At 43.8% G+C, this 26,635-nt stretch overlaps 1 protein-coding gene across 6 annotated transcripts in view; it reads left to right on the forward strand.

The window, feature by feature from the left end:
- PNPLA4 (patatin like phospholipase domain containing 4) overlaps window positions 1–25,108 on the forward strand; it is a 36,425-nt gene extending 11,317 nt beyond the window's left edge. For 2 of the 6 annotated variants that reach the window (XM_033103094.1, XM_033103102.1), the window contains exons 5-7: window positions 2,721–2,786; window positions 6,061–6,213; window positions 6,985–7,655. In XM_033103094.1, coding sequence (XP_032958985.1) covers window positions 2,721–2,786; window positions 6,061–6,213; window positions 6,985–7,116 — 351 coding nt within the window. In that variant the 3' untranslated portion in view covers window positions 7,117–7,655. Of the gene's footprint in view, window positions 1–2,720; window positions 2,787–6,060; window positions 6,214–6,984; window positions 7,661–24,348 lie in introns of those variants that run through there. The other 4 variants (XM_033103079.1, XM_033103112.1, XM_033103123.1 and 1 more) reach the window with 3 other exon arrangements.
- Window positions 25,109–26,635: the final 1,527 nt, after the last annotated feature.

The following is a 26,635-nucleotide window of genomic DNA, read 5'->3' on the forward strand; positions in this document are numbered from 1 at the left end:
TTTCGTAGGAATGAAATGAAACCCAAATCTCAACAGTTTAACATACGTGTAGTGCTTCAAACGCTGAGCAGAGGGGCACCGCCGAGCAGGTGGGTTCCTGTGCTTGGCATCTATGTTTTCAACCCAAACTGTCCCCAGACATTGCTAAATGGCCCCGTGGGAAAGACACCTCCGGTTGAGAATGTCAGTCCTCTCGTCCTTCCTGAGACAATTCTATGTGCTTGCAAGAAAATGGCAGTACGCTGACTATGAATAAGAGATGTCGTTTAGTTCTTTGCTGTCGGAAGCTAATTTTCCCGCTAACGTGGTTGATATACAAACCGCCAGCCCTTAGAAAGGGAGCGTGAGCGATGATGGAACAAATACCTTGATTTGGAGGTGACAGGTAGTTTCCAGTTCAGCGCACTCTTTGTGTCATTCAGCAGGACTCTTAACCATTATTATCTGCAGGAAAGTAATTGCAGAGCGTTTTTTTCATCCAAGCACTTCAGAAGAAACCCCGGCATTAACTTGTGAACTTTCCATTAGACTTTGACACAGAGAAAAAAAGAGCCCGCATAATTCTGGTTCTAAGCGCAGGGACTCCTTTTTTATTTTTTATTTTGCAGGGCACATATGTGTGTGCCGTGCAGTGAAATAAACGGTCAGAGTTAGAAGGTCTGGTTCTCTAAAGACCTCTCAACACTCATTTCACAAAGTGTGTGCTCACCCATCACCTCTCCTTCTGCGGGTGCAAAGGTGCATATGGCTGAAGAAGTTCACGAAATAGCCACTCTGGGCTTGCAGAACACGCCTCGGGTGTGTGGTTACAGTTTATCAGAAGGGGTAGCCAGCAGCTGACATGGCCGAGTGACGTCTCATGTGGTCTCCATCGCTGGAAGCAGCCGTTGTCTGAACGACTCGAACCACTGATGTGGTCACTGCTCCCAGCGGACCGAGGCGTTTGGGGCTGGGCCTGCCCGCTTTCCAGCGTGTCTTCCCCGTGAGCTGCCTGCCACACATCCCGTGACCGGACAGCCACTCCTGCCTGGCACCAGGCTGTCACACCGCCCGCCAGACGCCGAGGTGTTGAGATGAACGCCTGGGTACGGGCACGTCTACAGGGAGGCTTCTTTGTAGACGGCTGGCCGCTCTTAGGCAGGGTGCCGTCATACCTTGGTTTAATGTGTCCACATGCTGTCATGCTTGGAAACCTGCGTGCTCATTTTGCAGTGGGCCCCCGGGCAATGTGCCGGTTCTGGCACCCAGCCCCAGCCTGGCACCACGGAGACGGGGTACACGTCCACCTCCTTCCTTCTTTCTTCCTGTGCAGTCCTGTGTTGTACCCTTCCCCCCCACTCAGCTTGGTACTACCCCACCTGACGTCCCAGACACTCCAGGCCACCTGTCATGAGTCCCTTGCGGTCACAAGCAGGACCTGTCACCTGGCACGCAGCACGCCACCAGCACCGTGTAAGAGTCCTCTTCCTGCTGCCACCATTGTGAGTGGACACATGCGTCAGGGGTCTTGACTCCCATGGAGAAGGGAGGGGCCTGGCTGGGGTGTGAGGACACACAGACCCACTTCCCCTCGCTGGGCTTTTGGCTGTGAGGGGCCAGGAGACGGCTTAGAGATTGGAGAAGCCCCTGCACGAGAAACCCGTTGCCACGTCCAGCACACGCAGAAATAAATGGGTCCCCACTGTGACGTTCCACCCCGAGGGGACTTTCTCGTAGAAACTGTGCTATGCTGGTGGGTGGCCGGGTCTGTCCTTTAGTCTCAGTTCAATCAACAGCCTTGGAGAGCTGGCCTCAGACATCATACCTATAAGACTGTTTCTTTGGGGAAAATGCCTTCTGAGAGCCCAGTCATTCATACGGATGAGTCACAGATCAGTGTGCGGGCCAGCGTCCACTTCCAAATCATACATGCCGGAAGAAAATATCGTGAACGCTGACAGCGAACAGCCAGAGTCTTGGCATGTCGGTGGCAAGATTGTCGCTTAAATATTCAGTTCTAATGCGCTAGCTTCCCAAAGAGAAACCTAGGGATTCAGAAGTCACACTGCAAAATAAAACATGTACGTGTCCAGGAGGCTCCTGAGCCCAACTTCTGTGGGAAGAAATGGCAGTATTTTCAATGGCAGTCTCTCTCGACTTTTTCAATGGAAGAGAAAGAAAAATTCGGGTCCCATACCTGCTACTGTCTCATTACATCTCCAGACCATGTCACCAGTGCTTAAAATGTATTCTCCTTTAGCAACATCCTGGTGACACCAATTAGGACATCCCCAAGCCGTCACCTCCTCCCCCTGTAATAACCAGAGGAGTTTGTTCCTCTGCAAAACATGAGTGTACGTCTAAAAGGATGTTTACAGCGTGGGATACCACACCGGAAATCATCTATTTGCAACCTGCACGTACTCGGGAATATAGACTCAACTGCACTTGAATCTTGCACTGACCTGCCTGTCTCCAATTAAAATGCCGATTTTGCTCAGGTGACGTCCAATGAGTCAGACCACTCGGATTTGTCCGTCTCTCCTTGAGGGTCTAGTCAGATACAAACCATACGGTCATCTATGCAACTGGGTCCCATTGTGGACTCGACACGTATGGCATTTCTTGATTTTCTTTTCATAGTGCATTTCTGGTTTTAAAAAATTCAGAATTTTTTATAGCGAATACCATGGAATCTGGTGTGTGAGTTCATGAGCTGTTTCTTTCTTGTGTCCACCTAGGTTCTCTTAGCGAGCAGTTTCGTGCCCGTTTACGCAGGACTGAAACCGGTGGAGTACAACGGGCAGGTAACATTCTTACAACTGACGGACTCCACCAGTCCGCTTTGATATGTTTCCTTTGAAGAATCCCATTTTATAATGATTCGGGGGGCTGCAAATCAGTTTATATGTGTTTTTCTTTTCATAAAGAGTTTTATTTCTGTTGATTAAATATTCAGGGGGAAATCAAGTGAAGGGGCCCTGGCACCTGATTGTCAAGATCTCACGATTGACCATGATTAATGGGGATGCTTCCTTTTACATCTGTTTTATAAACTTTTTTTTGGAAATAAAAGGCTTTTTTCCCCTAATAAACTCCTAGTCACAGCCCCTTCGATAAACAGCGAGAAGCAGAAGTGAGCTGTCGGGGTGGAAAAAGGTATCGGGGAGCTGGACATGTGCCCCCCAAACAATGGACATGTGCCCCCCAAACAATGCCGAGAGCTTCATTCCATCCCACCCCGGGGAGCTCTGGGGCAGCAGACCCCTTTTGTTCCATCTCCCATTTACCCGAATGTTTGTCCAGGCGGCGGAAGCAGCTTTCCTTCCCAGAGAGCTCTCTTCTTCCCCTGGGGCTGGCTCTCCAGGCAGGAGGCCAGTTCCTCAGAGAGACTTAGAGGTTAGGGGGCCTGGAGGCTGCTCTCAGCGGGCCCGGGCTAGGTCAGCACCCCCGCCCCCACCTTCTGCATTGTGGCAAGTTCGCCATCTTCCCTTGCCGTCCTCTCGGAGCACGCACGCGCCTTATGATCAAATACAGTACATGTCACACTAGCAGGAGCTCCCGGGAAGCCTGGTTTGGGCACAGTGACCTTTAGGGAACAACCGCCACAGACCCCACACCCACTGCAACAAATGTCCTCATTTTCTCTTGAACAGTTGTTTACTTGCAACTGTTTGGATGCCGGCAGTGGACTGTAGCATGAACCACATTTGGGAAGTGCTCAGAGATGCACCATAAATGTGTTGACTGCGTATTGTATTCAGTATAAAGGACAGGAGCTCAGGTGATAGCCACAGAGGGCCAGCAGCACGGTTGATTTGGAGAACGTTTTGCAGGAATTTTCACGTGTACGTGGCCTCCCTTTCCTTGGTGGATGATGGTGCTGGGTGCTGAATAAACACGGGCAGAACCTCCCGGGGCCACCCAGCAGGGTCATGTGTGTTGAGGACGCTTTTGGAGTCCCAGAATTCATGGTCACAGTGACCAGCTGACGGAACGCGGCCCACGAGGTGGGAGGTGGCAGTGACGTGCGGCCAGAGTCCATGGTCAGAAGTATTGAAATGCAGAACTCCAAAGTATCTAGCCGATGGCATAGAAACTGTTTCCACGTTTCGTGCAGAGGGTGGGGAATGTCTGCTGCCATTACCACTGTTCCCAGGAGTTTTGTTCCAGTCGGCGGCCGGAACGAGCGGGAGCTTATTGGGGCCGGTGGGTTCAGGAGAGTCACTCCGCAGGACGCACGCCACTGCCAGCTGAGGCGTCAACCACTGCTGAGGCATCCGGTCGCTGGGTAGGCTGGATGGCTGCTGGAGTCGTTCACCCAATCAGAACAAGCCAGCAGGAGCAAACACCATTAGGAAACAGGATTTCCAGGTCCCTGGAACAGCCGGCATTCCATTTTTGCATCACTCATGAGCTAGCCTATTGAGAATGTGACAGAGAATTTTGGAAGGTGCCTTTTTTTTCTCTCTCTCTAGGTATTAACCTATTCCATAAATTGGCCTCCATGCCCAAAAACTCAGGCAAAAAACAAAAAAGAAGGAAGCTCTGGAACAGAACCACATATTTTGGGTCCTTTTTATTGCAAACCTCGTTTTTGAAACTGTTTATACCCATACACACGTGCATATAAGCATCTCTACATGTACACGTCAGATACACAAACACATGAATGTGTTCAATACACACAAAAATGAATATACATATATATATCATACACATAATTAATTATACAGTAATAAATACTATGTTCGTTAAAAAATGACAGTACACAAATTATCCAGGTCACGTTCATATTAATCTATCTATGTTTTCTCCTCCACCCAAATGCAGTTCCCTCAAAAGAAGTTTTCAACACGTTTTCACTATTTATTTCCTTTCATTCCCTTTCAGGGAGTTGGTCGCTGGCCAAGGCCATTGTAAACAATGCAGTACCGATCATTTAGTCTCCAGCTTTAGAAATAAAAACAAGTAACCAAGACATTAAAAAAAAAAAAAAAAAAAAAACCTTAGAAAACAGGAATGAACTTTTTTAACTGAGTTAAGGGGGTTTTATACTAACCCGTTTCTGACTCCTCGCACTACCTTTGTGCTAAATTTAGCACAGCTTTGGTTTTCAACATTACATTTTAAATGTTCACGTGAAACGCAGCGTACAGGGTTCACTGAAGATTCCTTTGTCAGGGTTCTCAACCATTACCAGACTTTTTTCTTTCTTAATTTTTGCATATCAACTGAAGGATTTTTCCAATGACAGCGAGAACTTGGAGAACTTGACCTTCGTCGTCCTGTGTGTGTGTGTGTGTGTGTGTTTATTGGTAGAGCTGCTTATGCTACTACATGAGTTCCAGGATGGGTTGGGACGTTTGCCTTGAAAGAGAAGTGTAAGGAATATTGTGTTTCTTCAGTTCTCCTTTCTCAGCATACAACTCTGCAGCTGCCTCTAGAATCTTCTGTTCCCTCTTCTGTCCATCCCTGTCCTCTGGGCTTGGGTCTGAAAGCACAGACTGTCTTCTGAGTAATGTTTTTAATGCAGCATTTCCCATTCTTTATGGTGGGAAGACCTCATGTACTCAGCAGCCACGCTGGACATGGGAGGATTTCTGTGGTTCTGTTTAGTTCTAATTTTGCTACAGAAAATGCTGATTTCCAGTTCTTATAATAAAGATGGAATGTCCTGTGCCGGTGGATGGTTTGTTCAGTGACAAAGTAAAAGCTGGCTTTCCGCTTTGTTTAGAGAACGAATCCTGACCTAATTACACATGGCTTCCGACCCCTGTACTGTCATCAGTAAAACTCAGGGACCTCTTCTTGAAAATAATCGAGTTAACAATTGAGACAATTGGCAAGGTTTCCTGATGCTGTCAAGTTGTGGTTATCTGGGCAAACGATGTGTTTACAAAGATTGGTTTTGCGTCCAGAAGAAATCCCCAATTGGATTAGTCCCATAGTCATTCAAGAGCACGTCCAGGCATGGATTGTATTAGATGGAGAGTCCTCTTGGGAATCTGTGCTCATTTTATTCACGCCAAGGCGTGTTGATGACGCGGCTGACGGATGGACGGGTGTTTCTCTCCACAGAAGTGGGTGGACGGAGGCCTCACCAACAGCCTTCCCATCCTGCCTGACGGCCGGACAGTGACCATCTCCCCCTTCAGTGGACGGCTGGACATCTGCCCGCAGGACGAAGGGCAGCTGGAGCTGTATGTCAGTATCGCCAATCAACACGTAACGGTGAGTGACAACATTCGCCCATATTTGAAGAGTCCCGATCTCCTGAAATTTTCCACGTGTTCCGGAAACTTGGGCAGCTCGCACATAATTGTATGCCCAGGTTGCATCTTCTCGGTCGTACCCTTCTCGGCCTTACACATGTGTCATGTATGTAGGCCTGAGCACATGCAGACGGGCAGTGTGCGATTCTGTTACGGTTTAATAACTGCCCGTGTGTGGGGTGTTTCCTGTTTCTTCATTTCCTTTTTGGGTCCATAAACTTGCCAGGATTTCAAGACCATTTTCAGTTAGATCATTTCATTGTTTAGAAAGGTGGCAGAAATTAAGTATGTAAAAATACTGCAGAAAAAACTGCGGGAGCCGACTGAATAATTTACGTAAACGACTGCTCCCCTAATTGAGTCCTCCACAGGGAGTCGTATGAGACGCAGGAGACATTTGGCAACGTCTGGAGACATGTTTGGGTGTCCCACCTGGGAGCTGCCACTGGCATCTAGTGGGTGGGGGCCAGGGACGCGCTCAACGTCCTACCTTGCCCAGGACGGCCTCCCACAAAGAATGATGTGGCTCCCGATGTCACTGGTACCAAGGCTGAGAAACCCTCATGCTGTCTGTGGGTGGAGTTCACTATTCAAGTTCAATTTTTCCTCCTGATTTTTTTTGAAATCTCTAACTGAATCTATGAGAAGAATGCTGAGGTTACAGAGATAACATATACTTCCTTCCCCGTCCTGTAATATCCTATAGCTTCACTCTGTCTTTCTGTCCTAGCTGTCCGTGGCCAATTTGGTGAGGCTTCACCAAGCCCTTTTCCCACCATGCAAGGGGAAAATGCAATCACTGTATCAACGTGGCTTTGACGACGCCATTAAGTTTTTACTTAAAGAAAACTGGTTTGAGTAGAAGGCTGGAAATTTAAGTTTACAACGCAAACACACGTCAGACAGTTTTTGATGGAGATTTCTAATTCAATCTTTTAAAAAATAAAAATACAAACTGTCGGAACTCGGTCAGATTTATCAGTTTTGTAATAGTCTTCATTGCTTTTCGTATTTAAATTTTTACTTGCTGCAAGGAAGTAAGAGGCACTTTATTAGAACTTGGTAATGTCATTAAGAAGGACACACTCAAGTGACAAGGGGTCATTTTCAAGAACTGCAGTCGATAAACTACTACAGAACACGAAGAACCAAATCAACCAAGGAGCCTAGTACATAAGAATTAAATCCAGAATCATTTACTTACTATTTTTAAGTTACACTGATGTCAGCTGTTCCATTTCTTGAGCAGTTGGCGTGTCACCTCAGCGACTTGTGTGTGGGTTTCGACTAACCCATGTTCACTGTCCTGACTCCTAAATCTGTTTTTATGGGGCTTCACCAAGTGCGAACTCTTAATTACTAAGAAGCCGTTAGAAACAAACCAGTTTCATCACATGCCTTTACTTGTTATGCATTTGTCTTGTCTACCATTTCAAACCACTCTTTAAATCAATGTGACGATTCTTAAAATTGCCAGATACATAACTCTTAGCACGTAAACACCACGTTCCCCTCTTTTCATACGACTTACACAGAGACTCACGGTGCAGCTGCTTAGTTTGTATTTTTCGTTTGTGTTTTTTTGGTTTGTCTTTTTTTCCGACGGCAGCCAACTTGTAGTTACATCTAAATATGTCATTTTAAGAAGTGACATGAAGTAAACGGCTTCTCAGTTCATTCTTACATCTGTATTTCACTAGATTTTTCACCTTTTGCCGTTTGACGGGCACATTCTGTTTGTGTGATAGTTGAGTCCATTCCTTGTGGGTGCCTGCCCAAGCAGAAACAAACGTAGTATACTGCACTCTTTAAAAGTATCCGGCGCCTCCAGCGTGGGTCTTAGACCATGTGGGTGGAGGGCCCTTTCGTTGAAGAATGTTGAATGATCGTTGACAGACAGGTCTGCAGTGCAGTGACATTCCAACATGGGGACGTGTGACCGTGTCACAAAGCGCATAACTTGTGTGCACCGGGTATTGTCTGGTTGAGGGCGGGGAGTAGGGGTGGGGGTGCTGGACCCAATCCGCCTGGGAAGCCAGGCACAGAGCATGCTCTGTGGGGCTCAGAGTGCGTCCGCACGCCTCCAGACGAATGGCAAACAGGCACTCACAGCAGGCTCCGTTGTCTTACTGGGGACAGCGTTTCGAGGTGCTGTGGAACGGGTACACGGAGAAGCTGAAGACGCTTTCTGAGCCAGATCCCCATGTGTTTGCAGGGTAATTACAGTGATGGGTGGCTTGATAAGTCCCCAGTTCCCTGGTGGGGCAATTTCCTAATATTCTCCAGTCTGTCATTTAAAATTTCATTAGTTTTTCTTTTCTTCTTTTCAATATCACTTCTTACCTTGTAACTATGGTAACCCACTGCTTCCACTGACAATGAGAGAAGATAGATTTGGTTTTAAAGTTAAATACTGCTCTAAAGGAGCAGGCAGTGTATTAAAAAACCCGCACTCTGGTACATTCTGGAATCACAGTATCGACGTGGCCGGTGTATCACAAGCTTGGGAAGATACAGTCGTGTGGCCAGTGCACTGAATTATGATTCCAAATAGACATGACCACTCGAAACACACAGATTTCCAGTATTCTGCTTCTGATTTTTTTTTCTGGTGATGAAAACAGGTGCATAGCATTGCTTCCCTTTTTATATTTATAAATATTAATCATAGAAAGCTTTCAGATCCAGTCCACCAATTGTACAGAGGAGGAGCCAAGCAGGAGGGAAGTTCAGGGTTTTGACATTTTTCTTGCCTAAGCGGTGTCTACGCTATAGCAAAATAAACCTGAACGTTGGAGATATTATCCACATACCTCGAAGCAGGAAGACAATGCAATTACTGCAGATCAGGAAAATAATAATAATAATATAAATTGCTGCTATTGTTATTTGCAGACTGGCAGTTTAGTTGGCCCGAAGTCACCCTGTCATTGCTCAGCTCTGCACTTCATTTTGCCTCTGGTGACACGACTCAAAGGTTTGCTGACTCAATTCCAATACATATATTTAAGTTTTCCTCACATGTGTCCCTCAGGATAATTTCCCTTGCTCTTGATTGACTTCGTGAGGGGCAAAAATAGGATTCTATCTTCTCCATGCCACAGAAAGCATCTCTGACTATCCGATCCTGCAATAGCATATCCGACTTAATCCTGTAATGAGGTGGTTTTTCAAAAGTGGGAATATAGACATACTTAAATATATATATGCATGCACATACACACATACCTGAAGTACAACAGGTCATGGCAAGTACATTTTAACTGCAATGATGAAACACTGACCTCAGGCTGAATTTCATCGTGTTTACGAATGTTCTTTAAATGGTATGGTATACCAAGGTGGGATCAAAAAGTGCAGTGAATGTTTACATAAAAAAATCATTACAGTAAAAGACACATTACCATTGATCCCCCTCAAAATACTCCCCCTCGTTTTGAACACACTTATCCCATCGTTCTTGCCACTTTCTGAAGCAGTTCTGGAAGTCCTCTTTCGTGAGTGTCTTTAGTTGCACTGTCGTGGCTGCCTCAATGTCCTGAATCGATTCAAAACGTTTACCTTTCATGGTCATTTTGACTTTGGGGAAGAGCCAGAAGTTGCATGGTGCCAGATCCGTGAATAAGGTGGATGAGGACACACCGCAATGTTTTTATTTGACAGAAATTGCCAAACCAGAAGTGATGTGTGACACAGAGCATTGTCATGATGGAGGGTGATTTATGGCACACTTTAAAACACACCTTCTCTCAACCGTGGCTCACACCCCACTGACTGCACCAAACAAACTGAAACTTGTCACAGACTGTTACTAAGGTTCGACGCATTGCTTCCCGTATTGCAGATCCCTGGGTCCTAGGCTGATACTTGTAGGCTGGCAGGCTCCTTAGATTTAGAACTGTGTCCAGTCTCGTGCTGGAAGGTACAGGCCACATGAGGTGTTCTACCTCTGAAGACAGGACTTGAGCTACACAACAATTCTGTAGGACACGTGTAGGTTCCTGGTCTCATGGAGCTCCCCTGAGCACGTGACATCATTCAGGGCACAGCCTCATGAGAGGCCCATGAAGCCCGAGGAGGTGCAGGGTAGCTGCTGCTCCTTCACTCGCAAAGCAGGTGGAAAGCATTGAGACGTCCTGCGGTCCATTGCTACAGAGCTTCACCATCTCCCCCAACCTACCACTCACCTGGGTTGGGAAGAAGAGCTGCTGGCCGAGAAGCTCAGCATGACACCTGTTCAAATCCAGGAGTTGCTTCAGAAAAAGGGCACCTGTCAATCGCTGGGGGTACTGACATCAGGGACACTGCTCTTTGGGGACCCCTTCACGGTGCCCTTAAAAGTTAGTTCCCGGCAGGGCTGTGGGGTTGGGAAATGAAACTGTACAGAGCAGCCTGAGGCAGATATTCCAAGGGGGTTCCGAGCACCAATCCGCCCGAAAGAGATCTATTTCCATTTCTGACTGCTCCTTCCACTGGCTGAGCAGAATCTGGTAGTGGGTGGATGATACCATCCGTATCGAGATATCTCAGTCCACTCAGGCTGCTAGAGCAAAACACATAGATGGGGCAACTTAAAAACCACAGACAGTCACGTCTCACAGTTCCAGAAGGTCAAGGTCACGGCACTGGCAGCTTCCGTGCCTGTCGAGGACCCACTCCTCCCTGTGTTCTCGCACGGTAGAAGTGGCGATGGAGCCCTCCACAGTCCGTTGTAGAAGGGCCCTCATCTTACTCACAAGGACACACCCTCCAGATCTAAGCATCTCCCAAAAGACCCCACCTCCTGATACTGTGACCCTGGGGTTAGGATTGCAGCATATGCATTTAGGTGGGGTTGGGGCACACACATTCAGTCTACAGCACAAGGGGCCATGGAGCTGCTGCTATCCATATAGGGTGGGGAGGGAGAAATGTCCACGAAACCAAGGTAATTCCCTTGGCCCCCTCTGTAGCCATCACCAGTGAAGTGCAATAGTTCATAGAACACAACCACGACCGCCTGTGGCAGAAGCAAGGCTACACATCACTGGGGGCTGAAGATTTGGAGCGTTCCACCAGAAGACAGGCTCTGAGCCCTTGAGGTGTGGCAGAAAGCGAAGAGCATATGGAAGGGAGAATGAATGCAGAAGGTCAGTACTGGCTCAGGAGCAGGGCTAGCCCCGGCCAGGACGGGGGAGGCCACCATATCATGTCCTCGGAGTACATCCTGACTTCACGACAGCCGGAGCACGTGCGTATGTTTTATATAGAAAGATATCAACACAATTTCCATGAAACAGAGCCCACTCTCATTATATATAATGCTTTTTGATATTGTTATTCCATTTTATTAAAAAATAGCAGGACACATTGAAATGGTTATATATACACTAATAGCTCGTGATATATAGTTTGAAAACACTATTCTATCCCAATTTTAGAACAGCACAGACACTGAAGTTCTTAATTTGTGTTTAACATGCATTTAAAGAAAAAAAAGCTTTCACATAAATAATGGGATGGTAGAATAATCACTATGGTATTTAAAATAATTTTCTTTTTATTTCTTTTCTCAGCATAAGTCTTGGATATATTTTATGTCATTTTATGGCTACAGAACATCGAACAGAAATAATTTCTACTCCAAAACACAAATGCCTTCTATTAATAGAGTATTTTACTATGTGCTGTAAGACAGCTATAAATAAAAATTTCTTAGTTTATGTGTATTTCATCTACATAAATCTACTAAAATGGTGACAGTAATCACATTAGAAATCTTTGATTAATTTTATAAACCAGGATGTATTTTTATTTTTCAGCTACATTGTAGATGTTCAAATAATACAGTGAATGTAGCTTTAAATTTGTTGCTACTTCATATCTTACATAGGTTACGGTCACCTTTCAACGATGATCATATAATTAATTAGCCAGATTCTCTCTTGAACAATTTAGTATTTCGGGCTAATGGTATGAAGAAGTCCAGTTGATTCCATTGTCAGTTGTTATTGTATACACCAACAATATATATCATGTTGGTTGTGATTTTTTGCAGTGCCTATACACTTCCTGTCAGTAAAAGACAATCACCTTGCTATTAAAAATGAATGTACATGGCGTTAGAAGCACCTCCATTGGCAGGATCGTAGAATACTGTGCTTAAAGATCTGTCTGTAATTTCAGTGTTCTGCTGATTTATCACATTTGCTCAGAGATAGTAACTCACTGGTTGCCACCCTTCTCATTCTTAACACTGCCATTTAACTATTGGCTGTTACCAGGAAGATTACCATCGTGTACATTTCAAAATACCAGTAATTTGCAAAATGTTGACACGCATTAGAAGGACTGGGTAGACATTTTGTCTGTTCCTCTCTGGTCTGTTCCATCCGTATTTATAGAGAATTTAGTATGTGCCAGGATCGGTTCAAAGATGCTTGTGATGGAAAAGTGAACAAATGGAGTAGGTCCCTGACTCAGGCAGCATTTGTTTCGCTGGGTGAATAGACAGTAACAAGAAAATGAGCAAACGAGGAAGGTTTTAAAAAATGCAGATTGTATGAAGTTACAAAAGTAAATAGAATATTGTGCTCTCTTGATCATGGGAGGGGTCTCAGGTCAAGTGTCCCAGGACTAACCCTACACTTACTCCCACTGCCACCTTCCTCTGAATTCAAAAACTCAAGATGCTGTATTTCCATTTGCTGGGAAAATATCATACTTTTGTCATTGTAATGGCTATCCTCAAAGTCTTTGATAAGAATTACACTTGACCAACCAGAGGTGGGCAGCATTTTGAAGACACGTAGAGACATTGATTCTTGGTGGTTCTGTTTTGTCTGTTTTGCTGTTGTGATGGATTCTTTTTCAACGCTTTTCCTCTTGGGTTCGCTTAGTAAGCTTTTGTCACAGATGATGCAAAATCACTGATAATACTAAAAATACTCTTTTGCTGTTCTTGTGGGAGTGTTTTTCCATGTTCTCACCGCTAACCAGCTCTCCTTTTGTAGCACAACCCCACCGTTTTTTTTCAGTTTTACTTTGTCAAGACATTCTTCTTCTATGTGACTACATAATATTTTTGAAAGTTCAAGGATTCATGGTCACCTCTGTAGTGGTAATGTATGAAAATTAACAGTACTTTTATACCCACAGAATTTTAAAAGTGGAATTATGTATTCACAACAGCAGCAATAGTGCATCACATCTTAAAAATGCGCAAGACACATATGAGAATTCTACACACTTAGCTACTGCTGTGAAAACAGTATCACGTTCCAGAAAGGGGGAGTTGAGTCTCTAGGTTTGCTGTCTAGTCTCCTCATAGTAAACCACACATTTTACAAATTTCCATCACACTGCCAGTGTTTTCGTTTTCCAACTGTGACAGGTGGGTGTTAAAGTTCATCTGGCAGAATAAATGCTCAATGACAGCCAAGAAAGGTTAAGTACGTGTGTAACCTCAACCTTCTTAATTTCTTCCGGATTTCCTCTTGGTGTCTTTTGTCCATTTTTCTGAGGTGTTACAGATGCTTCTTAAGAGAAGCTGAAAGACGAGATCGTTTTTAGGACAGTGAATTGTCCAAAGTTTGTGCCGCGTGTGAAGGAAACCGAAATCAAATTACCTTAAGTGAAAGCAGGATAAAAGGAAGAGGAGGGTGTGACTGGTACACTTGGCTGTTACCCAGCATGTATCTGGCACAACTGGGCACAACTGCTTCAGTGAGATCTTTAGACGTCATTTATCTTTAGAACAGCTTCTCTCCAGATGGTGACTAAGGTGGCTGCTATCTGAGAAAAACTCATAGCGTGTTTCCCCGAAAATAAGACCTAACCTGAAAATAAGACCTAGCATGATTTTTCAGGATGACGTCTCCTGAACATAAGCCCTAATGTGTCTTTTGGAGCAAAAATTAATATAAGACCCGGTCTTATTTTCGGGGAAACATGGCATTTTTATCGTATAATTGGACACAGGGCATAGGGAGGAATTTTATTTTACTTATTTATTTTTTTAGTAGGAAAGTCCGACAGAAAATTATGTTGGACTTCATTGGGTCATGTGCCATCTCTGACCTCCTGTGGGCTGGGGGGTCAGGTATTGTGACAGTTCAGGCTCGGAGCCCCTAGTCACCTGTTTGCCCAGAGGCTCAAACAATGTGGAAACAGGTAGACACTGAAATATTTTCATTACTGACTTTTCCTAAAGAATAACATTGCTGTTTGCACAGGAATGCTATGAGAAGAATTTCTCTCTCTCCCTACCCCCTCTCCCCACCTCGGAAAGCCAGAGCTGTGCATTTTCATCGTATGGGTATTGCACTGTGTTGAATTCGGCAGAGAAAGCCAGTGAGGTAGGGACGGAGAAGGGAGACGGTGTGACACCATAGAGACCATCAATGAGAGACAAGTTTGTGGCGGGACAGGCTCCTGAAACACACAGCATTGAGTTGAAGAGTGAAAATAGATGAAAAGACGCACACAAGATTCCAGTCTCCGGTTTCCAAGAAACAGCGTGCCAAAAAAATGGACACATTTTTGATTGACGATCCTTTAGCTCCTTGCATTTCAAGGTCACCCATGAACCAATTGGGCATTTGTTAGAAATGCGAACTCTCAGGCTTTTTCCCCACCCTCAGCAAAAGAATCTGTATGTTAACTTCATACCCAAGTGAGTCATTGAGTTTTGAGAAATCCCGCTTAGATGATCGTTTCCGTAGGGATGGGAATAAAAAATTACCATAAGAGGGTAATAAGTGACAGATTTTACAGGCGACATTGCCACATTTTACCGAGTTTTCCCCAAGATGTGTGATATGAAAAGGATGGAGAGAGGACAGTGACCACCAGAGAGTCAGAGGTGTGGCTAGGTGTGATGTTTGGCTGGGAAAGCAGGGAAACGGGGACAGAAGAGTTGTGCGTATTCGTCGGCTTGTGAGGAAGATCAATGAGTGTAGGAAAGGAGGAAAACACAAGGGCTGTGCATGTATTGAGCAAGTTTCTGGTGCGAGTTGGTGTAAGCCAGAGCAAGGTGCCCGTGGAGGACAGAGAAGGAACTCTTCTAGGGAAGTGAGATCTTAGGAAGAAAGGAACGTGGGCTCTAACAAGCGTGTCTGTGGGGTAAAGTAAACATGGTGTTAGTTTTCATCTCAGGACACAAGACAAGTCATCTAAGTTTAGAACAGCTGCATACAACACGTGCATCTGCCAGGCGAGCTGCCATATGCATTTGGACTGTTTGTGATACCAACGCATTGCTCTCAAAGCGTCTTGCTGCGGTTACATAGCTGACACCTAGAAACTGAGACGCCGGACTCTTGACAGTGGGAAATTGGCAAACAGGGAACGGGACAGGTGTAGCAAGCATGACCCTAGGTAACTAATAAAGGGCTCTGCTGTCAGAGCCGCCCTGGATTTGACTGCATAGACTATTGGATTGGAAGAAATGAGGTGAGATCATTGGGGAGAGACATAGCACTATCGCAAGGTACTTCCTTTCTGACGTGAAATTCTGTACATAGAACCCTACTGTTGGTGAGCAAGTCATCTAAACTCATTAGAGAAAATTGCGTTACCTTGAACATTAATAGAAAATGAATATCCAAATCCCATTACCCTTTCAGGTTAAAGTCTATTAATAAGTGAGAGGATGTCCTGCAGTAACTTATCTGAATGATCCGTAATGATAATATTTGTCTTCTAGTGGCAGAATCACTTTAGCAGTTTACTTAATCATTTAAAGTTTTAAGACTTTACAAAATCGTTGATCCATTTTTATTAGACCCAAACTTTGCAAAAATCTGAGTTTTCACGTTCTATGGACTTCACTGTGACGTTTACAAAGAGCCAATAGCGAATATATATTGACTCTACTCTCCCACTGTGATAACTGTTTTGTTCTTTCTCTCTCCTGCTTACCCACCCTGCTTCCCCACTTCTCAGAATCAGCCTAGAACCTCTCGTTCTGCAATGAGGAGGAAATAACATGCATCCAATGGGAACTCCGTCCCCTTCTCATACTGAAATCTATTCAGTTATCTTGTATTCACTCCCATCTCCGCTTTCCCACTCATTCTTCTCAGCAGGTTAATGGGTCTTCAAATGCTGTCCATCAAGCCAACATCTAGCTCGGGTCCACACTTCCAACCAGCTGACCCCCAGACCCATTTCTCCGACTGCCTACGAATGCCTCAACTCGTGGTCTCTGAGGCAACTTCAGACCCGAGAGATCTTTACCCAAACTCTCAATCTCATCTCCACCCTCACTCTGCATCCCTCAATGATATTCTTTTTCAAGTGGTGCCTGTCTTCCCATCCAGGTGGAGCATTAATTATTTACAGTTTTCAGCTTTACTTATTACCCTCTCACTTTTAATTCTCTCATTCTTTTAATTGCTGGATTATGCTGCGTACTTTTATTCCAATGGTGAACAACTCTGTTAAGAATTAATTATATGGCATACACCTGAAATAAGAGTGAGCTCTATTGCCAAAAGAAAATAATTAATTATATCATGAGCCAAAAACTACTTCCGTGGACACGATCTCCTTTGCTTCCTATTGACTTGATTTAAATATGTTTAAATCACATTCTCAATTAGTGAGTATATCCTCCGTATTTACAGGGTCCTATTAACCACACCCCTGAGGGTATTGTAACAACCCTCCTTGCATCTCTCCTTTATCAGCAGCTATTTGTAGAGTTTAATTTCAGTCCGATCATGTTCTACTAGCCGTAAACCAGGTGATATATTGATGCATCTGTGCTCATTGTTGACAGAGGCCCTAAGATCCAGAAAGTTTGCGTTCATGAACAATACCACTCTTTTTACTTGGGTGGATTTATGAAGCCCTCTTCTAAATACCCATCTTTTATGTATCACCGATAAAGCAAAAGCTTATTAATTAAACAAATTAGACTTCCACAGACCTGTAGGCATTGATTGCCCACCTCATGAAAATTTTCTCATAATTTAACTCAAGTCACAGTGTGATATATCTGATTTTCTTCAGTGCATCAAGCACTACATCAGATACTCACTTAGGTTAATCAAGTCAAAAGTGCTAATAAATGTCTTTTTATTATCCATATTCTTATTGTCAGCCATCCATTCTTCCTGCCTTTTTTGTGTGTCATCAGTTTTACCAATTATACCCACGTCCGGGGTTCCAGTACTCTCACACACCCCAGAGAGAAAGAAGGAGCATTCCAGATGTCCCATGGTTCAAGGATCTGGTTTATCAACCAGCTTATGCCTGGTCTAGATCATGAGAATTTGTTGTACCTTCCAAGGTAATTTTACCCAAGTTGATTACTCAACAGGAGGGATTCCCCCCTTTATCGTTCACTTTTGTCCTTTATAAAAGAAATTGTCCAATCCACTCCTTCCGACAGTTGGTCAGTTTTATTTTTAGTTACCGTAGCTTTTATCCCAAACTGTCACTAACTCTGGACCTCTCATCTTCTTAGTACAATTCACTGTAAGATTATTTTTGTGCAGCGCCTGCCTTCATTATACAAACTGGCATGAGCCTTCTCTGCCACTGTTTGTTCTGAAGGTGACCTGGTTGAGTCTAGTTACATCCGAAAGTTTAGGTAAGGCTGCTCTTGGAAATTACTACTTTTGGTGCTCACCCCCCATTTACTTCTATATATAGACTTGTGTGACCGTTATTATCATGGGCTTATCACTCTCAGGATTTGGTCCTTTCGACGGTTCCAGGCTTCTGGTTACCCCTCATGCATTCCTGCCAAATACATGTCCTGCGCTGTTCAAGTACTGTGACATCTGTGTCCAGATTTGTGGGTGATGACAAAACATAACATCATGAAGCTGCTTTTGATGGCCATCTGCCTTGTTCGAGAAATAGTATCTGTACACCCTCACTGACTGTCACCAGGTGTGTAAGTTCAGAACCAGACTGGTGCTGTGGAAATAAAAACAGGTGTTTCACATACCATCAACGTAGCTAGGCAGATGGAATATTTAGAAGGAAGAAAAACACTTCTTCATAACTTATGTTAGTTCCCATTATCTTGTTCTTCCTGAATAATCTGAGACTATCAGTAGAAGTTTCCTTATGGGAGAACAGGCATGAAAAAGGGAGAGAAACAAACTTATTTACGGCGTATCACACAATGTAAAAATTGATGAGCATAGAATGAGACAAAGCAGAACTAATGGAAAGTACTGAATTAACACATACAGTTATTAACATTTGTTTTATACGTGCTAATGTTCTGGATTGTGACAGCATTTATATAAATGACACATCTTCATTACCATGATGAATACTCTGATTAAAAGCACTGTTCATATTCTGCAGATTTTTGTCACCCTTTCACCTTTCATGACACCAGATATTATGCAACAGTATTCCCAGAAGTCCCATAAGCCTGAAATTTTGTAGAGGAAAAAGTCACTTATTTTTACAATCATCTACATACAAAGCATTTCCAAACTGTTATTTGGGCTGAAGTGTTTTCCCCTGAGGGTTATGATGAAGTTGGAGAAGTTTTGAGCCTGACAACATGTGACATGTTAGTGTCAGGTGGGTGTACTTCCTCCACACAAGTTAGAAGACAGACTGAAAAATACACACACACACACACACACACACACACACACACACACACACAGAGAACCTCTCAGGCTGTCAAGCCACAAATTTTCAATGGATGATAAGCCATAAGCGGCCTTCCACTACAGGGATTCTGAGAGGTTTTAGAAACTTTGCATCTGGCCACAAATCTTACTTTGCAAGTTGTATGTTTCAATTGAAAATGGTATATTCACATTGGGAAAAAAAGGTAAGTACATTAAAAAAAATTGTCTGCATATCATCCCTCGTATCCCTGCACAAGGAACATTCATTGTTATCTGGAATATATTTGTGTGTAGATATAAAGACACAAAAGTACATTTTTTTGAGATTAAAAAATAGGTTTGGTTCGTGCTTTCTATGGAATGTATATTCTTCTGCAACTTTCTTCCCTCCTGTCCCCCAACCCCCAATCCGGTAGCATAACACAGACACCATGTCCTCGAAATAACTCATTAAGTTACTCTTGTTTGAGTGTGCTAAAACTCGCATAACCATTTCCTATTTTTGGTGACTTAGTTCTTTTTGACCTTTGTGCGTCTGTCTTTGCACACTGCACGTATTCCCATAGAATAAACTCCTACAGATAGAATTGCTGGCTCAAAGGAAACACACAATTAAAACTCTGAAAGGTTCTGGCAAAGTGCCATTCAAAAAAAATTGTACCGACACTATCTTTCTCAACAGTACTTGAGCACATTTTTTTCCCCACCTCCACTAACGATGGAGAGTATCCATCTCTTGAAATTTGGGTGGTCAGGTTGGCAAAAATAAACCAATGGGAACTGTACACCGTTTTAATTTAGAGAGTATATTCAGCTCCAACAGAGTTGGTTTCATCGAGGTAAGGATCAATTTTGTCCATATTCTGAAACTCATGCCTTGAGCTGTATTTGCTATTGGATTTCCTACTTAATGGGTTTCTTTGCTTCCTGGTTGCAGTGGAGATGGACGTGATTTTGGAGGAGTTGTGTCTCTTACTACTTTTCATTTTCCATCGCGAAGAAACCCTCCACGGTTAGAAAGAGATGGGTATTGGGAAAGACTGGTATTACCTCCTGCTTCGTCTTCCTTTCACTTCTGTCCAAGAGAGAAAGTTCTTGAAAGGGGATGTCAGGTACATGGTGTTATGTGGCAGGGCCCTGGGTCAAGACTCTCATTCTTTCTCTGTCTTGGAAGCTTCCAAGGCCTTCACACAGAGGCCTCCTCAGGCAGAGGATGTTCACCTCCTTCTGGTTCTCTTCTTCGCATGACAGATGTGAAGATGGTTTCACATGTGTCCGGCGTGGCAGCTGTGTTTAGAACGTGCACCATTGGTCCCAATTTTTCCAAAGATGGACTCTAAAGTTTAAATGAGGGAGGGTGGTGGGAGCTGAGAAGATTCTTAAGGCTAATTCATGGTCAATTACCTACGACACCCTACAGTTTGGAGATGGGGATTTTTATGCTGGTCTTCACATGAGTTCTCATTCTGAGCTTCAGTAATGAAGAGGGCAGGAGATGCGTGCTGACTAACACCTCTCGTCCTCCAAATGTTTGAGCCAAGTAGTTGTCGTACCTAGTTAATCTTATTTGTGAAATTCTACCGGATTGAATTTCTTTGCTCATACACAAAGGGTGTCCAGCTGGAGGGAGGTTTCTATACTGCTTCACACATCGTGTATATATAAAACCTAAAACGATAAGCACAGTGTGTAAGTACTTCTAATTTGAGATGTATTTGTAAAATGGAGATCCTAAAGAAGAAGAATTTTTATATCACAAAGAAAAGGGAATTTGCCTAAGTTGCCCCAATTTTTTTATGAAATCTGAAGACAAACATTTGGTAAGTGTGTTAAATTTCCACGTAAACAGAGGTTTCTCGTGAAATTGGCTAATCTCACAGTAAATTTGCTCTGCATTCTCCATAATACTAAAAACATATCATTTAGAATGAAGGCAAGGTCTGTATGTCAGATTTGCACACACAAAGAAACTCTATTAATGGGTGTTTAAATATTAATCAACATTACAAAGAATCAGCCTAATAATTTGATATTTGTTTAGGGTTCTACAATTAACTACTCACAGAGAAAATTACAAATGGAAAGCCATGCGGTATGCAAGAAGATAACAAGTCCAGTTTCTGTGCTGATTTAAATCTTATTCTAAGTGTGGGCAGGATCAGAAGAGGAAGAAATGCAAAGGAGAGATGTTCCTAGAACATTCCTTTATAATCATTCATTCACTATACATTGAGGAAATGCCAATACGACCGCATCCCCCAAGGACAACACAGAAACAACTGGAACAGTTTTGGGATGCAAAATGTAAGACCTTATGTGAACACGGACGGAGCCGAGTGACAAGGAAATCACAGAAATATCAGCTAATCACAATTTTTCATGCAAACAGCACAGCAAACCAGCGCACTGCCTTCAGAGCATGGCAACGATATTATGTAACTTAGAAATGAGAGTTCCGCCATGGATCTGCCTGAGGAGTTTCCTTTCTGCAGCTGGGTGTCCGTGCTCAGGTATTTGTGGACTTAATGCTGCATGCTGCCTAGTCACTCCGAGGGAGTGAGGGTTTTTCTGTTCCCGGAACTCACTACTGACAACAGGCCAACGAAGCGCTCTCTGTTGTAGGGAATTCTGTCTGAAAAATTCCAGGAAGGCCTCTTTGCACTCAGAACATAACAGAACCCACAAAACAATGAGCAGACATGACTTTGCAGCGCACACTTTGCTTTTGCGGCTGTGTAATCGTGGTTTCTAAGCATAAAACCCACGAACGATGTGGGAATTTCATGCAACTCCCCGTTACAGTCTGTCCTGCTAGTTTTCCTCCCTCGTTCTATCCCTTTCTCCTTCTCTCCCTTCCTTCCTTCCTTTTTTTCCTTCCTTCCAGTTCAAAAGGACCGAGGTCCCCTTTAGCCTCCCAACAACAGCAGAAGACACGTGCTGTCTCTGGCCCCATGGAAAGTGGGGTGCGGTCCAGCCTGCGGGGCTGGAGTGGGCCTACTGGCTACTGCACCCCAAAACAGACCTCATCATGTGGCTCTACTATTACAAGCTCAGCTGGTGAGCTGGTCAGAGGAAATCACATGCCCTCGAAAGTGAGTACCTGAGAGTTTAAGAACATGTTCCCATCAGCCCCTCCCAGCCATCTGATTCAGCAGGACTCTCAGCCCCATATCTGTATGAAGGTTTAAGCTCTGACCCCAGGGAGCTGAATTCCTACCCAACGCCTGGGCTCCGGTCGGAGATGGCGGCGTTTCTCCTTACCCGCTGTTGGGAATCCCCTCAACAGCTGCCTGCTTTCTACAACTGTCCTGAGTTGCCTGGGGTCTCCAAATCTGCCAGCTGGTGACCCCCATTCGATTTCCAGTGTTGCTGGGATTTTTGCTCCTGTTCTCTGAGTGTTGCCCAGCTCCAGGGTGAGACTGAATTTACAACTCGCACCCTCACGCCCCCACCCCATGTACCCTTTTTAATAACAGTCGAGTCCTCATGTTGCTTCCGTCCTCTATTCTCCAGCTTTCTTGGGGAGCCTGTCCGGCGGCTGCCCTGGAGACATCATATCCACTTGGCATCTTTGAGCGGGTTCCCCATTAATTCCTTCCCACGAGTTTGAGCACATAGTTTCAATCCCCAGAACAGTCCACAGAACAGGAAGGAAATCCAAACAGCTACTTAAAGTCTGTGAATGAATTTTTCCTTTTCAATCCACAAGATGTCTTGACATTTGGTAGAATTTCTCCCAGTTTATAAGTTACAAAGCAATGACAATATCTAATATGTTTCTTATGTCTCTACCACGGTGTTTACAATGGCCGTTTAGTTGAGTTTCTAACCCAATTAGGAGAGAGGAGACGGGGCAAAAGTAAAAGATTTCTATTATTGGTAGAAGTTACCAATCTAAGGTCAATAGAATTCCTTTTAACACAAAGCTTAAGAAGAACTCACGTAGATTTAAATATATTAGGAAGGAAAGCACATCTTCTCTTATCCACTCTAAGCCTAGGCAGATGTATTTTGATTATATTTCTATTCATTTATTCAAGAAGTAGGTATTTAAACTGCTAGGCTGAGGATAGTAACCAAGCTGGATGAGATCTCTATTCTACAGAGCTTATGTTTTCTGGGAGGTGAGGGTAGGAAGGTCTCAGATGGGAGAGAGAGAGAGAGAGAGAGAGAGCGAGCATCTCCTGCAGTGCAGTTATAGGAAACAATGTAATCACGTTTATACAGTGGTTCTCAGCTGGGGCACTACTGTCCCCTGGGGATCACTGACAATGTCTAGAGTCATTTTTGGTGTCACCTTGGAGGGGGCTACTACCCCATCTAGTGCTGCTGTCCATCTACAGTACCCAGGACGGACCCACCACAGAGAATGATCCAGACACAGACGTCCGTCGTGCTGAGGTCAAGAAACCGTACTCTAACACCAGAATTATAATACACATAGAAGACTTATTTTATATTTACTTCCTGTCAGATACACATGCATAAAAGACATTTTCACTGTTTTGGAGTTCCAAGAGTGTTTTTAAGATTAAAAGTTGCAATTTTTTTTTCTCAAAAGAAAAGGTGAATATCTTTAAGAATTGTTTCTTCCTTCACATGTGCCCTAATCTGGTTCCCTTTTATAAAAATGCCTGCTTGAGAAAGGGATGTGACTTTCACAACCTCACAGGAATGACCGCCGCCCTCATTCAGTTGGCAACTGACCGATGCCAAGACATTATTTTTGTTATTGTTAATTATTATTACTGTTGTTACCATTGCTCTTGTGAATCTGTGTTTGTGACTTTTGAAAGCGGGAGAAAGTCTCGAAAATTTCCAGGCTCTCGGCTGCGTTGGCATTTTTAGTATAACTGGGATCTCCTATCACTTGCAGTCTCATCTGCGTAGTCAAATGAGCAAATTATCAGAGCAAAATTATGGAGGGAAATGTGGCTTGGTTAAGCTACTGCCAAACATAAGTCCCAGACTCATTATGCCCTGCAAACTAGAATGCAAACTAGAATGAAATATCCTTATGGTCGACGATATAGACTGCAATTGACTCGTATGTCATTTTAGAAATGGCCAGTGAAATTTACCTAGCACTGGAGACCATGCTTTTATCATTCAGAAGATATTCTTTAAGGCTTCTCTAACTTTGTTTCCCTCTTCTCTCTCCTTTTTTCCCAGTTCCCTCATTTGCCATTCACCTGCCTACCTTTGTACCGAATCACTCGTCTTCCTAACCTGCCTTCTCTCTTTTGCTTTTCTTCTTTTTCTCTTTTTAATGTTCATGACTGCGCTGTGTCTCAAAAAAGCAACTAATTACAGGGTTGTATATTCATAACCCTTTCTCGTTTCCCTCCATCCTTTTTATAGCTTTAATTACATTTAAGCGTTTCAGGAATCCATTATGTGTCTTAATCAAACACCATCTTGCCTTGTGTGTGGAATTCCTCTTTTAAAACTAGATTTCTAAAATGACGGTGCTATTTTTACCTGTTTAACTCCGTCCTCTCTAGTTTTCCTGGATGAAGAGAGACATTGCAGTGGTTTGTCTGAATTCCTGCACAGTCCAGTGACAGAAAAGAGAGACGGCGGTCACAAAAGCCTGAACTTGACAGGATGGATTCTAATCCTCTCTCAGCTTCTCCTAAGTCACATAATCTCCTGAACCAAAATGTATCTGTCTATCAGATGAATATTGGACTTATTTTGAAGTTCTTATAAGGATTACATTTATGGGCAGCTTGAGAAATGTCTGCTACCTTTTCTGTAAAAATAATGCATGCAGGCTTCTCGTCAAAGCACGAACACCTACCTGAGCAGACCCGGGCTCCTTTCTCCCTCATCCTAAAATATACATCACTGACTTTGTAGCATTTTCAGTGAAAACGCCATCTGGCCATTTGGGGACTAAAATGCCAACCAACTTCTCTTCTATGGCAGAAATTAATTAGCTATAGAGATTCCACTCTTGAAGTCACCTACAAAAGGAGGAGAATAACTGGACTGAAAAATAGGTTTAACATTCCTTTAAGATGATTTGTAACAAAAGAGGATTTTGTGAGCTTGTAAAACTCTGAAGCCTTCTTTTGTTTTCAAAAGATATATGCATATAGACATGACATATGATAGATTGTCACGGGGTGAAACCAAACTTATGTTCTTAGAAAAGCAGGAAACATTTCCAACTGTTACTTCAGGGAGAAAGTGGAGCTGCCAGGAAACTAGTTAGTAACAATCACTTCATATAAATATAGGGCACATTTCAAGGACTGAAAGTGAGGGTCAACTTTACTCTAGATGGAAGAGTTTCTACAAAAGTCAGAGAAACTAAGCACTTTTCTCCCCTTAAAAAAAAAAAAAAAAAAAGATTAGATTTCACAAGTGGAGGTTCCACATTCTCTGTGAATTTCTTTCATTACATTTAGGTGGGTATTAGCGAGAAATTGTGGGAAAGGTGCCTGCATAGCCTCCTTGAGTTTGGCTTCCCTTCTGCAGCCTTCGTGGCTATACCGGTCTGTATTGTACCCGACAGCATGTGCTAACACGGAGGCCGAGAAAAAGCCAGGACTTGTATTTGCGGGATACTGTTCTGGAGCTCAGAGGCGCTGCCAACATTAAAGGCTTCTCCTGTCGTCTAACGGAATGAATCAATGGTTTTGTTGTGGTCATTTGTCAAAATTTCCGTTCTAAATAATGATATTTCATAGTAAAATCAAGACAGCATGCGGGAAAGAAATAAACATGGAGATTTAGAATCTAAAATGATATAGTTTTCACAGGAACTAGTGTTTGAAAACGAGACTGGATACACACACACGCACACGCACACACACACACACACACACACACACACGGGAAGCTTTCCAAAGCCCCACATCACGTCATGAAATTATTGATTAAATGAGAAAATTCAATGATGCCTAAAGCAAGTCATTATTGGGGAGTCTTTCTGCTAACTTCAGACGTGTGCTTCATTTCCTGACTACTGACTGAAAGAAAAGACGAAAACAAAAGGCGGAATAATTAAGCTACTCTTAGCCTCCCATTTCCATCCAGCTGTGGCATGGCTGGGGACCAGCAAAGACAATCGCCAATGAACGGAACTCAGCCCATTTCCAATTAAGCTCTAACACCTCGAGCTTGCAAAATGGGAATAATGGGAACTTTTTAAACACTGGACCCTCTGTGCCCGGCCTGATGAATATGAACGATGTCCCCACAAGTCTTCATGGACGAAGGGTGACCCCCTCCCAATGAACCTCTGTTGGACCTGAGCATCCACCTCCATGTTGCTGTGTGGACAGAAGTTGACCAACTCTCGACTATGGGGGAGTCTTTTGGCTTTTGCAAATTTGTGCATTGTCAGCAAGTGAGTCTGCTAGGTGGCAACTGACAAACCATAGAAACAATATAAATTTACAGGTCATCTCCCAGTTCTGGAATTCAGAAGCCTGGAACGGGTTTCACAGGCTTAACAATCCCTATGTGATCCTTTCTGGAGGCCACATGGGAGGACATGGTTCCTTGCCTTTTCCACCTTCTAGAGGTTGATGACATTCTTTGGCTCGTGTCCTCGTTCATCTTCAAAGCCAGCAATGACAGTGGGTCCCCTGACGGCACCCCACCCTAACACTGACTCTGCCCCTCTCTACTTCATTGAAAAACCCTTACAGTTACATTGGTCCACCCACGTAACCCCAGAGAATCCCTCTGCTTTAAGGACTGCCAGTCACCAGCCTTAATTCCATCTGCATCTGGAGTTCCCTGAGCCACCCAAGGTAACATATTCACAGGTTGCAG

This window comes from Rhinolophus ferrumequinum, chromosome X, assembly GCF_004115265.2.
Source record: "Rhinolophus ferrumequinum isolate MPI-CBG mRhiFer1 chromosome X, mRhiFer1_v1.p, whole genome shotgun sequence".
In the NCBI taxonomy this organism is placed as follows: domain Eukaryota; kingdom Metazoa; phylum Chordata; class Mammalia; order Chiroptera; family Rhinolophidae; genus Rhinolophus; species Rhinolophus ferrumequinum.